Source organism: Phalaenopsis equestris, unplaced genomic scaffold (genome assembly GCF_001263595.1).
Source record: "Phalaenopsis equestris unplaced genomic scaffold, ASM126359v1 Scaffold000937, whole genome shotgun sequence".
Lineage (NCBI taxonomy): Eukaryota > Viridiplantae > Streptophyta > Magnoliopsida > Asparagales > Orchidaceae > Phalaenopsis > Phalaenopsis equestris.
The window spans coordinates 79,981-93,163 of record NW_018165376.1 but is presented as its reverse complement, the minus strand read 5'-3'; the positions used below and the strand labels follow the sequence as shown (position 1 = coordinate 93,163).

At 36.3% G+C, this 13,183-nt stretch overlaps 1 protein-coding gene across 2 annotated transcripts; it reads right to left on the bottom strand.

The window, feature by feature from the left end:
* Positions 1 to 4,029: 4,029 nt before the first annotated feature.
* LOC110032396 (double-stranded RNA-binding protein 3-like) lies at positions 4,030 to 6,946 on the bottom strand. 2 transcript variants are annotated; one of them, XR_002294851.1, is made up of 4 exons: positions 6,250 to 6,946; positions 5,941 to 6,160; positions 4,857 to 5,856; positions 4,030 to 4,568 (listed from the first exon to the last, which is right to left on the bottom strand). XR_002294851.1 is itself a non-coding variant. In XM_020736019.1 (3 exons), exons 1-3 carry the CDS (start codon positions 6,493 to 6,495, stop codon positions 4,937 to 4,939), a joined length of 1,386 nt encoding a protein of 461 aa, XP_020591678.1. In that variant the 5' UTR covers positions 6,496 to 6,946; the 3' UTR covers positions 4,030 to 4,936. The 2 variants fall into 2 exon arrangements, 1 of the variants encoding a protein (XP_020591678.1); XM_020736019.1 differs by having other exon boundaries at positions 4,030 to 5,856.
* Between the last annotated feature and the right edge of the window lie 6,237 nt (positions 6,947 to 13,183).

Genomic DNA, 13,183 nt, shown 5'->3' with positions numbered 1-13,183 from the left:
GAAGGGTGAAGGTACATGTTTCTCCCAAATTTTATACAAGTTACAATACAATGAATATGGCATGTAAATCTATATGTCTTACTAGTATCATGTAGGACACTAAGTATTATCTTATGAAAGAAGAAGTGAGCAAAACATTAAAATAAAACGCTTAGTAACATCCTAATCATTTGAAAGTATCAAAATTGCTAAAATGTGAGGATTAATACTCATATTTATACTGTTGGTTGTTACCTTACTTAAGAACCTTAATACGTTCTTCTGATGAACTGCACACGCGCAACTAACTTTTCTTTTTTTTTTCTCATTGGTTATTCTTCTACTATGTTTAATTGAGGTTGATGCAAAAGGTTCATAGATATTAGTATTACAATACAAAGTTCTTATGTTTTCTCTCACCTAGATGAACTCTTATGCAATGTGTATTTTAAATTTTTTTTTTTTAGGTCTCTGATGAGATATAAGACCATATGGGCTCTTTTAAATAGCCTTTGTGCTATTATAATTTTTGACTTATAGGAGTTTGGTAGCAATGCAACCAAGATCCCTTTATTTTTTTACTAATATGGCCCTAGGGATCCTTCTAGATGGCCTTTGTGTTGCCAAGTTTTCCGACATATATGAGTTCAATACTAATTGCATAGAAGAAACTAAGTTCCCTTTATTTCTAGGCCCTTTGTTTCCTTATAATGATAAATTATTTGTTTATTTATACTGACTCTAGTACCTCACTTCATTTTTTAACATTTTCTTTGTATTATTGCTGTTTTTAGAATTTTTTTTTTATAAATTTCATTATAACATTAATATGAAGCTATTTTTGTTTAATAAACTCTAATTTATTGGGAAATATGAGTTCATGAAATAAAGTAGCTTTAGAAAGAAAGTTTTCTAGTATACTTGATTGTTTGTAATTTAAAACTAATATTGCAAAAAAATTACTTATTGTTATTATAATTTTAATTTTTCTATTACTCATTATTTGTGATGTATAACTTTTGATGTATGATTTGGACTTGTGACTTTTATAAACCATTTGAATTTCATTTGTATTGTTATATGTGTGTTAATTATGAAATGGTTAGCTTATATATACAATATGTACTGAAAGGCTATACGGTTTTAAATTTAGAAACAGCTATAGCACAGCTGAATTAACCACAACAGATTTACAACTTCACCCATAACAGCTTTCCATGGTAGCATCTTTTGTATCTAATGAAAAGTTATCTCTTCAAATAGTTGCAATCACCCTAAAATACACCCTAAGTCTCATCATATTTTTAATGAATCTCAGACACTTGTTCTTGAATCAAGTTCATTCAAATGTGGATAATTGGCCCCCATTTCCAGGAACTATAAGAGCTTTCTTAAGGATTATGAAAGGCTTAAATCTACTCCAATTTTAATCCATCTAAACTAAGATAGTGGATCCTTCGTTTGAAGAAAGGTTGAATCTACGTAATTGGAATATTGGACTTCAAAATGACTTTTAATGAATCTACGCCAGAGAAATTAGGAATTTGAACTCTTTATTAAAGAAAAATCAGATCAATCATATGGTTTATGAACTTCAAACATCTTTCATTAGAGCAAATTCATTTTGATGAGAACAACCTATTCTTAGAGAAATATGAAGATCTTGTCATAAAGATTGTTTGACTCAATTAATAATTACAATTATACCTTGGGTAAATTTTAGCTTATTTATTGAGGAAATTTGTAGACAAAAAAAAAATTATATGTATTCTCAAATACCCACAAAATGAGGTACATGTAGTATTTAGAGGAAATGAGAAAATATTTAAAAAAATAGATTGTTTTTTGTGAATTTTCAATTATTTTATAAATAAAACTATCAAAACTCTTTTTCATAAAATAAAATTTAAATTTAAAAATTTTAATGCTAAAATTATATGTAACAAAACATGCATGGTAATGCATTCTCTACGCACAAGTCATCTATTGAGCACTTGAACACTAAACTAGTTATTTTAAGTTGCATAGGACCTCCAAAAACTATTTTTGTTTACTATACACAATTTTAGCATTTTCAATGTCTGAGAAAACATTTAGAGGAAACTTTGAGAAGTGGTTGCACACTAAAATTTTCAAGTCCTTTTCAAGTCCCAATCTGTTCATCCTAAGATAAGGGCTACTTATCTCACTAAAAAAATTACTAAATTAAGCACTAATTTTAGGTCTCAAATCACATAAATATTCAAGCAAAAATTTCTGAAAATAACATCGGGATAATTTGAACTTTATTTTCAAGAAATTTATGTTGAAGAATACAATTAAGAGGGATGAGTTCAATAATACTAAAAATGTTGTTATTTGAGATCGAATAACCTTAATCAAATACTCACCACTATGATTATAAACTTAAATTGTGCATCTTTATGATAAAAAAAAAGTATCATGATGAATCTAAAGCAACAATTTAACTATGATGCTAAAAAAAAAATATCAACACAATGAGAGGAATGGTGTAATACCAAGTAATAAAGTCAAGATTATGATAGAAATTACCTAACTTGTCCTCCAAAATGCCATGGCATATATTTATACATTCAAGTGAGGTTTTACAACAAAGAAAAATAAAAATTTGTATTAAAATTCCATAACTCCATTCACCATCATCCTTCCAATGTAAGCCTCCAAACACCAATTGACAGATTTTAGTTGCCCATACTCCATCATTTAAATAATCTTGCATCTTCTCCATCATCTCATGCTTATCATCATCTAAAGCCATTTGGCATTGAAGTCCTCCATCATCCATCCATTCCTCAATTGCCATTGACATATATTATTTCTCACCATCAACCTTAAGAGCAATGATGGCTTTCACAATTTTCCAATATTCTCTTCTATTTTTCTCGAGATAACATCTCTAAAATGAAAGCCATATTTTAACATTTTAGTTAAACAATAAATAAAAAAAATATTCTAGGGTCACTTAACATATCACTCAACTTTATGTATTCATATATATGACAACCTAAACTTTATATTTCACATTTATACCATATACATGCATGAGTAAGATGGTACATGTAAAAATTGAAGCTTTTGGGCTAGATATGCAAATACATAGAGATTTAGTGGTATGTATACAAATCATCTATAATGAGATCATTGAATCTAGGCTACTAAATCATTTAATCTAAACTATTAAATCATATTTATAATATTTTCACTAAATAGAGGCAAAAAATACTCCACTTCCATTACAACAAAACGTTCTTTTCCATAATAAGCTTGTATTCATATCATCCATCATCATCACCTAACTTTAACACTACAAAAAATAATCTAAATAATGTCTATGACATACGATCAAGTGCCATGTACATATATCGAACACAAAGTAAACATGCCCAACACATTGTAAAGATATCAAATTTATATAATATTAGAAAAATTGGTACATATTTTATATATTATAAACAATAACTTCAATCGCAAAAATAATTGAAGTTATTGTTATTAAATATCTTATTACTTCTTATTTACTCTTAATGTAGTATTTATTTGTAGGGGTGTAAACGAGCCGAACACGAGCGAACCAGGCTTAGCTCGTGTTCGGCTCGTTTATATTTCGAGCTCAAAAATTGTGTTTATGTTCGACTCGTTCACTTAACGATCCGAACAAAACCAACTAAGAACAAAGAATTATGCCATAAGATATTAAGGAATGAGACATTTTAAAACATTATTTAAATTTAATTTAATAATTTTTATTATATTTTCTTAATTAATACTTTTAATTAATTATAAATTTTTATAGCCCCGTAGTCATTTAAATTTTTTGAAAATACTACTCATCGATGACAAAATCAACCGTACACAAACGAACAAATATTTGTTTTTGTTCTACTCATTAACTAAACAAAATAACTGAACACGAGTTTCTTAACAAGCCGAACATGAGCTCTTCGCGAAAAACAAACCATTTTAACAGCTCTACTTATTTGATTTTTATCCAACTTCTACAATTTATATTATAAAATTCATATGGGCGCATCATAAAGTAATACCGACCAAATTCTCAAATTTTTTATATACTTTCTCATATAATACTGAAAATTGATAACTAATTTACTACGCCATGTTAGTAGCCTTTAATAACCATTAATCAGCAGAGTGAAGACTGAGAGCTTTCTCTGACATCGATATGGCTACCTAAAATTATTAAAAGCAGCCATACTGAAATCGGCATTAATGGATTGGACAGACACCATTGAATGACTGGCCACAAACTTAAAAGCTATGCTCCACACTGCATTGTTTTCTTACCTCATACTTTCTCTCTCAACCCAACCCCCGAACGCAGCATTGAATGCACCCATCCGTTACACAGGGCCATCACCATGGCCAATAGCTTCCCTGAGGCTTCCTGCTCAGATAACAATTAATGGCATTGCAAAGCTTGTTCATTTCAGTCATGAACAGCAGCACAAGTGCACGGTTGTGTTCTACACAGCCATGGCTGTTGTTTTCCTTCTCAAATCTTGCGGATTTGGGGACTTTGAGGAGCAACAGAGAAAGAACACCTGGAATTTCTGCAATTTTCTAAGAGTTTAGCTAACGATTAATTAAGAATTTATACAGAACTCAACCAAGAAACATAGATTATGTATCATAAGAAACGGGCAACAAATTGGATAAAGCATTTCAATGAAGTTTGCAATGGTGCTCTTGCCTCTTAGCCTCTAATTCATCTGCAGACTAATAGATGCTTGGGCGGCTCATGAAGAAGTGGCAGCAAAATTGATATATAAACCAAAATGAAACAAGACTCCATTGGAGATGAGAGAAGCACAAAAGTCAAAGTTCTCAAGGGAGCTCACAAGCATAAATTGAAGGACTTGGATGATTTGTAGAAGATTAACACGACAATAGTATAAGAGATTGAAAGACTCTTTTTTGCTCAGAGCTGCAGATTGTTGAGTTTTGGAATGGTTCCTGAAATTGCGCTCTCTGTTTCTTTGTTTGGGACTAAAGAGGGGAGGGTGTTTGTCACCGGTGACTGCTGTGGTTGCCGGGTAGGCGGGGCAGAACAGACCGGGATCACCGACCGGATTTGAACTGCTGGAGCAATGCCATGGGTATGGAATCCACCCGTGTTCATTATTTTGGGAACAGGGATTGTTGAAGAGGTTCTCTGTGGGTCTTCCCCTTTCGAAATTTTGATGGGGGGAGGGCTGAATGCCCGTCCAGCATGGACTAAAGTGTTTGGATCTGCATAAGAATTTGATAGAACAGAAGAAGAGGAAGGCTTTCCTTGAATAGCCTTCTCATATAATCGCTCTGGGTTTTTTCCATCAGAGAGAGTTTGGGTTTCTTGTGATCTAGACTGGGAGGAGGTATTTCCAGCAATAGATGGAACGGGACGAGCGGTTGGGAGGATTATAGAGCTGTTAATCGTACCACTTGAGGAGAAAGGCTCCTGAGAAGATGCAGAGGAATTTGAAGTGAACTGCAATGGGGACACGAGTTTTCGTCCTGTGGGATGGAGTGGAGCTAAAAAAGAACGTTTTTTTTGCTGCTGCGGAGAAGAATGGATCGAAGTGAAGTCAGCAAAGGGATCGAGGGATCTCCATTGTTGCTGGAAATTAACGGATCGATGAGGTGAAGAAATGGAGGAGGTTCCATCATTGAAACCGACTAACTTTTTCTTCGGCTTCTGTTGTTGCTGCTGGCAATGCTCCCTCTGCCTCGCATGCCTGTTCTCTTCCTTGGGTTTTATGTTTTGAAGATATCTCACTACCTGTTCCTGCTCTTCTCCTCCACCTCCTCCGCCACCCGCACTCGTATCCCTCGACCAAGACAAGGATTCTAAATCAGGCACTGCAAGAAAAGGGAAATCAGTACAAAAAGAAACGGTACAGCGCTGAAAGGACAAGAAAATAAGACCGTTATTGACCCATTTACTTTGCTTCAAGGCGGACCAAGCGACCATGGCTGCGTTCTTCTCTGCTTGTTTCTTGGTCTTCGCAGGCTCGCCAGAGATACACATACCAGCGAGTTCCACAGTGGACGTGAAAACAGGCTGGTGGCCAGGGCCGGACCTCACAGTCGTGTACACCGGCAGGTTCAGCCCAGCTCTGTGGGTCGTCTCCTGGAGGAGGTTCTTGTACACCCCCGTCTCATCCTTTACACAGTAACAGAGAGAAAGATCGCACTTGGGATGTGAGAGTGAATAAAAATCGCATTTTGTGAGAAGCAGTGAGAGGGGCTTACCAGGACCCGAGCTGCGAGGGAGCGAGAAGGGGCTCTTGATGATAGATTAGTGAGGGCAACCTCCGCGGCGGCGTGCTCTGCCTGACGAAGCGTGGTGCAGTGGCTTGGGCCTTGGAAGATCTCGCCATTAAAGTTGACGAAAGCTGTGAACCGAGGCGCATGGTCTGGGCCTTCTCTCACGCAGGCGTAAGACGGCAGATTGAAGCAGCTCCTCTGCGCTAGCTCCTGCAGCTGGTTCTTATACATCCCTGAAACCAAATTCTCAGTTCGGCATCTTCTTTTCTTCTCCAAGGCGGTTCTTTTGCGAAAGAAACTTGATCTCCCGCTAACCTTTTTTTAAATTAATTTCAACGGGAGCGCGATTTCGAATGGAGCAGGGGCAGGCTTCCAGCGATAAGAATGAGGAGTCGGGCAAAGGGAAGGAAGTGAGGGGTTCCAAAGCAAAGCCAGAGGCCAAGGAGTGGCAGCGGGCGAGCTCCCGTCAGAGTCTGCCATTAATGGGGGCATTTAAAGCTTTCGGAACCTTTTCAGTCTACTAGCCTTTCTAATCCGGCAACTGTCTGTTTTCGAAATTGCCTCAGGGTTCTTCCCTTTTACTGCGAAGCATGAGCCTGGCCTGGCTGGTCTTGACCGGATTTCAAAATTTTGTTATGCTTCTACTCCGAGATATGTTGGGAGGAGAGAGTGAGGGGGTCTTTGGTTTTAGTCAGATTTAGCGTTTAATAGTATTTATAAATTCAGAAATTGTAAATCCCTTATAAATTTACAGTTTTTCTAAATTCAGGGGCTCTTTGGTTCCTGTCGAGAGAGAAAAAGAAATGCTGTAACTTCTGTTGTAATGTATGTTTAAGATTGAACAAAGTCTGAAAAAGGAGCTCATTTATCAGTATATTATGCGGGAAGGAACTCCCAATAAATAAAAAAAAAAAAAAAAAAATGGAGTATACTAAAGGAGTGCATTTAATTGAAGAATAGTGGGGCCCATATTCCTCAAATAAATAAAGGGGTCTTGTCCATTAGGCTGGTGGGGCCAATTGGATGAGCCGATTAGGGAAGAAGATAGATTTGAACGAGCCGATGCGACTGATCAATCAGATTGACAAAATATAGTTGACGTTCTGATCAGACTGATGGTGTCGATCAAACTATCCAGCGAACAAGACGATCGATCCATTTGAACCAGTGTGTCCGATCGGTTGAATTGCCAAAAGATGGTCGGTCTTGCCAAACTAGTCGGTGGGGTCGATCAGACAAGCTAATGGGGCGACGTGCAAAATTAGATAGTTTTAATGCATATTTAACAAAAACCTTGCCAAACACATAATGCACATGCGAATACATGCACATGACAAAGAGGCTTGATCGTTTGTGGCTACAAAGTGGTGGGCGGCCAGTTCCGTTTGGCCAGCACAAAGGAATTTCAAAAGGAAAGTCTTTACGCATAGGGAATGTCAAAGCTAATGGGCATTTTTTGTTTTCTACTCCGACAGATTTTGCTCCCTTCCATCGTGAGAACGAAATTACTGGCGCAAATGTGGGGTTACGACGACGGGATTTCGTGCTAAAAATAAAAAGGGTAGGTTCACACTTGGATTCATGATGACATCTCATAAGGTCTAAAGTTATAAAGTTTCCTCTAGAAACATTAAGAATCTTAACTTAGATTCTCTAATAACTAGATCTAGAGGCCGTAAAGAAATGAAGAATGATAAAATTAAAATATGTGATGATAAAGTTAAAATATGTGACATTTAAATAGTACAATTCCCCATGTATTACATCTTTTTATACCATATTATACTCGAGAAATGTATGTTTTGTCTTAATTGTGCATAATAGAGGGAGAAAAGAGAGTTTGATGTAAAAAAGGATGAAAACAAGTACAAATACGAGGATTTCGGACCAGCGCACCTGTGTCGCCAAAATGGCGCACTCACACAGTGTTCAACACCCCCGCGCCCAATGAAAAGCATCTGTGTCGGTACCCGCACACTCAATAGTTTAGCTTCAAGTGCACTCACACCATAGTTGCGAAGCACCCGCGCCGCACCTAACACACCCTCGCCATCTTCGTGGCATGCCCGCGCGAGCTCGCAGAAACTTAGTTTGGTTAGAATTTTATTGCCTTTGTTGAGTCTTGCCTACAAATTAACTCATGAGGCTGATCTTAGGGCATCATGGGCGGCTAGAGGCTGAAAGAAGGGGTGAGTTTTGACTCGAGGAAGTATTTCTATTGGGGTTCTCTCCTCCCTTTAGATTGAATCCTCAAGAGGTGTGTTTTCATCATAAAATTCTTGTGAGCTTTTGAGAGATCTATTTTATGAGAGAAAAATGTGTTATTCTTATGGAGAGGACAACTTTTATTCTAAATTACTGCTCCTATTTATCTTCTGTAATGAAAATCTACACAGATTTTGAATTTGTGGTTCTCGTCAATGTGTGGCTAGACTTTTTTTTATGCCTTTGTGATGTAGGGGTAATGATTTGCGTTGTGGTTTTCTAAAATGATTTTTCATTAATGTTTTCTCATGCATTCATGAGCCTTGTTGCTGATTAACTTCCATTCTTAATTTACTCCTAGTCTTTCCAACTATAATGTTAAAATGTTTCATGAAACTACGACTTCAGAACGTTGCATAGTGGAAATAAAGGGTTAACCATACAATCCCAAGAGAGTTGACATGTACCAGTGGAATTCTGCAATCTTTCTAGTGATTAGCATAGTAATGCAGAATGCCATGGGGATTGAAAAGGCCTCAAGTTCAAGGTTTCTAGCATTCTTTTGACCTAGACATAGGTATAATTAGTAACATATCCGTGATTTGTAACAATCAAGTAAGAAAAAATTTACAAAACCACAATCATCACAGTCCCCTAATCATAGCGGCATGAGCCTCATTAAACTTGAGGGAATTCTTGAGATCTTTCCAGTTTACTGTTTCCACCATCTGCGATCTATTCTGTTTTCATTAGAATTAAGATTTCAAACCTATTTTTCAAAGATGCCAAGCTAAGTTAACTAAATTATGAAAATAGAGATTTTTCTGTGGATGCAAATATTGCATTTTTTCTGTGGGATCGATATGCGACACTCTTTAACCGAAGTACTACTTGATATATGTACTTGTGTTGTATGGTTGACTTTCCTCGTGGTAAGTTTTGAAGCATCAAAGAGAAAAAATTTAATCAATCTTATTGCCACAGTGGTCGATTGATGTCCAACGTTTGTTCTAAAAGAATCTCTCCTAGCAGTAGGAGAGATGAAAAAGTCCTGTTCTAGTGAATTTCTGAGCTTCAGCGAAGCACCGACAATCCTTCCTCAAGCTAGAATGAAGCTCTCATTTTGCATAGGAGAGAAAAAAACTAGATCCTTCACTAGCTGAGCTCTTCCGCAAGAAAGGTCTCCTCATGCACTTAAGTGAAGTGGTGGAAAAAGAGGAAGAAGAATGAGAAGAAAAAATGATTGGGAAGAAGAAAAGGAAGAAGAATTAGGGGCTCTTTGGAGAAAACCTCCTCTCAGCCTTCTCAATGTTCTCCACTCCAAATTCTAGAATAAATCCTTCCAGCACCAAGAAAGAGGACCACTCTAGGTCTCACCACTTGAGGAAGAAGAAGGACATTGCAAGATGAAGCCCTACCCAGAATGGAAGAGAATGGGGGGAAGACTTAGCTACCTTGGTTACTTATCCCCCATGCAACACCTTTTCTCAAAGCCTCTCATGCGTCAAATAAGTGGACACATGGCCACTCCATCTCTCCCCCATTGATTATTCCCTAAATATCCCCTTAAGCAAGCTTTTCAGCTACTTAAAAGGTGGTTTTTAATGGGGTTTGGTGAAGACGCTGAGAAGAAAATGGGGCCAAAATTTAATCTTATGCCTAGGTGCCTCGATCCTGGCACCATGTCGCTGGGTTCTTGGTGCCTACTTTCCAAGGGCTAGGAAAATGTTGCATGGAAGGGGGCACTTAGGCACGTAGGAATAACACCTGAGAACCGGTAGGTTGGCACGTGCTTGTTCAGTTCTCGGTTTGGAGGCTCCGGAGGGCAATCTGAGCACCTAGGTACCCAAATACTAGTGCCTACTTGTTTAACTCTCTAATTTTAAGCTCTTTAGTGGTTATTTTGGGCCCCTAGGTGCCCGTGGCTGGCACCTTAGCACTGGTATAGCCCCAAAAAACTCATTTTCATCGAAAACATGTATTAGAGGATTTTCTTCATTTGAAAGCTATGTGGAATCAAATATGATCCTATAACTTTAGAAATGAATATTTTTATTGGACATTTATCAAAGGATTCATTGTCGGTGGTCGCCCCAAACCACGCCGTGGTTACATCGTTCTAGACCCTTACCTTCTATGAAACGCCTATGGGAAGCTTCGATGGGTACTTTTATCCACGAGAGGTGTCATGTGGATATGATATGTTCTCTAAACACTGGAATGGACACCAAACATATCTCATGTAATGAGTAAGCCCATCTAATGGCATATTCTCCCAGGTAAGATTGAATCATCGCAAACCCTTTTTTTGTGCTTTAAATACATACTAGAAGGGCTCAGATGAGTATCTTGAGGTACAAGTGAGTAGTGAATCTTTCTGAGACATTCAAGTGGACACCATACTTATGTGATATAAAAATTTGATGTCAACAATCGCTTCCATCTCGTCAATTCATTCGTCAGGTACCAGGTCAGTCGCCACCTCTCTCGTCTCAAGGTCAGTTATGTGCTCCCTGGAATCTCAACAGTGCTCCCTAACCTATAATAGGCCTTCTTCCACTATGAGCAGGTTACACTTCATATCACCTTGCTCAGTATTATGCATCACCTATATTGTGAGCGAAGCACTTGCCACCAATTCATCAAGTTTATGAGTACCTTCAATTGTATTAAACACCACTTCAGGATTTGAAATGACATGAGCTAAAATATATAGTATTTAATGACATGAGATACACCTAAAATATATAGTATTTTTAGACACGTTTTTATATCTATTTTTGAGATATTGCACTTTAATGGAAGGTATTTTTGTGGTTTTCTTGCAGTTACAGGTAAAAATAGTGAAAAATGCTTAAATGAGTGAAAAATGATCGAATTTGGAGCAAAAAAAGTGAAAAATGTGCAAAAGAGTTTTGGCGCCTAAGCGTCATAACTACTAGTGGCGTTTAAGAGCAGGGTCTCTGGCGTTTAGGCTCGGCCTTCTCTGTTTAACCGGTGCTTCTTAAACGTCACTAGTAGTTATTGGATGAGTAAATTTGATTTTTGTGAATTTTAAAGTGGTGTTTGAGGCACCTTTTGGCTTAATAGATTAATAGGTGGTTATAACCACTATGGACAAAAATTATTGCGAAAGGATACATCTCTTGGGGAAACACATCAAATCAAGACAAATTTTGAAGAGATACCAAAACACCTTTTGGAGAATCATAAAAGAAGGAAGATTGAGACTTTGAAAGGGGTCCTGAAAGTACTGGGAAAGTTTTGAAAGTTCTAAAATTGGGGAGTTAGTTGGAGAGATTTTCAGCCACCACATGTTTATCCTTTTTATTTTAATTTTATATTGAGAGTGTTGTAAAAGAGAAGAGATTCAAAGAAACTTCAAGAGTTTAGTGGAGGACTCAGATAAATTTTTATCTTTTATTTTAGACTACTTTTGGTTTTAATTAAGACTTGTTGTTGGTTTGACAATGATTTCTACTTTTAAACTAAAGTGTAATTTTATTTTCTCCATTGATTCTGATTAGTTCTCTTTATCTTTCTCCTTAAAATGATAAGTAAATTAAGTGTTGGATGGAAGTTGTGGAGAGTATTGATCTTTAATGTTGGAAGAAGTTGTGATGATTTAAATTCATGTACTTCATTTACTTGTTGATTGTCAATCCAGATGTTAAAATTTGTTGTGAGAACATGTAAGAACCGGCGGGTATTGTCTCAGTCAACAATTGGAAAGAATCACATGAGGTTGTATGAATGAGAGTGTAGTTCAATGATTGAGTGCAAATAAATAAGAAAATATTCATTGAAGGGTGTAGAGTTAAAGAACTTTAAAGTGACAGGTTAAAACCCCCAACTTGGTTTATTATTTTAGGTTCTGATACGAGATGTTAGCCCCCAGGTGGAGGGAATCAAGGGAACTCTAGAGTGAAAGCTAGTATCTTCCCTGCATAGTCGGTCTTCAGAACTATTCAAACTTTAAATTGACCAATGTTTTTTATAGCATCTCTAATAAGGGTAAAAAAAACTATTGGTCCTATTTGGCACAACACAATATGCATACTTCCACAACAAAATTCCTATACGCATTACAGATTCATGATAAGAAGAAAAATATTTTCATATTTAGTACTTTTCTTCTACGAAAACTCAAGTTATCTTTTTAAGTTTGTTCTATTTTTGTCAAAATATTAAAATTATCAAAAATATTTAAATTGTTTTTACTACGAAAACGTCTTTAGTTTAAATAATTATCTTTTTAAAAATAGAAAATTTTCCAAGGAGTGCATATTGCATATTTTCTCTGTGGGTTTGATATTCAGGTTTTAATCAAAAAGTTATATATTACTTGATAACGATACTTATACTTACGTAGTATCCCAATATATATAGATTAAAAGTTAAATTCTTATTTTTCTTCAAGATCAAGTTTTTGGTTTTGTTGTGAAATAAAGAAATATAAGTAAAAAATATAATCATAATTATTGTTATACTGTTGCATATAAGCAGTTTTGGGATCAACATGCCTCTCTGAAGTATGGTCAGTTGTTGATACGACTGACTCTATTATAAGCTCAACATTGTTATCCGCACTATTTTTGTTGTGTGTTTTGCCCGTAAGAAGTTGTCGGTCATCGGAATTGAAATCCCGTTGCCCGCTTCGGAAGGACGTTTTGTTAAAATTTTTATTTTTGAAAAAAAATGAAGTCAAACTGAC

What these genes read in the sequence shown, in the direction of transcription:
- LOC110032396 (XM_020736019.1), bottom strand. Translation starts at nt 6,495, where the DNA reads ATGTATAAGAACCAGCTGCAGGAGCTAGCGCAGAGGAGCTGCTTCAAT. An exon ending in CCCTCGCAGCTCGGGTCCTG is followed by an intron (nt 6,161 to 6,249) that starts GTAAGCCCCTCT and finishes TACTGTGTAAAG; the next exon opens with GATGAGACGGGGGTGTACAA. An exon ending in TTGGTCCGCCTTGAAGCAAA is followed by an intron (nt 5,857 to 5,940) that starts GTAAATGGGTCA and finishes CTTTTCTTGCAG; the next exon opens with TGCCTGATTTAGAATCCTTG.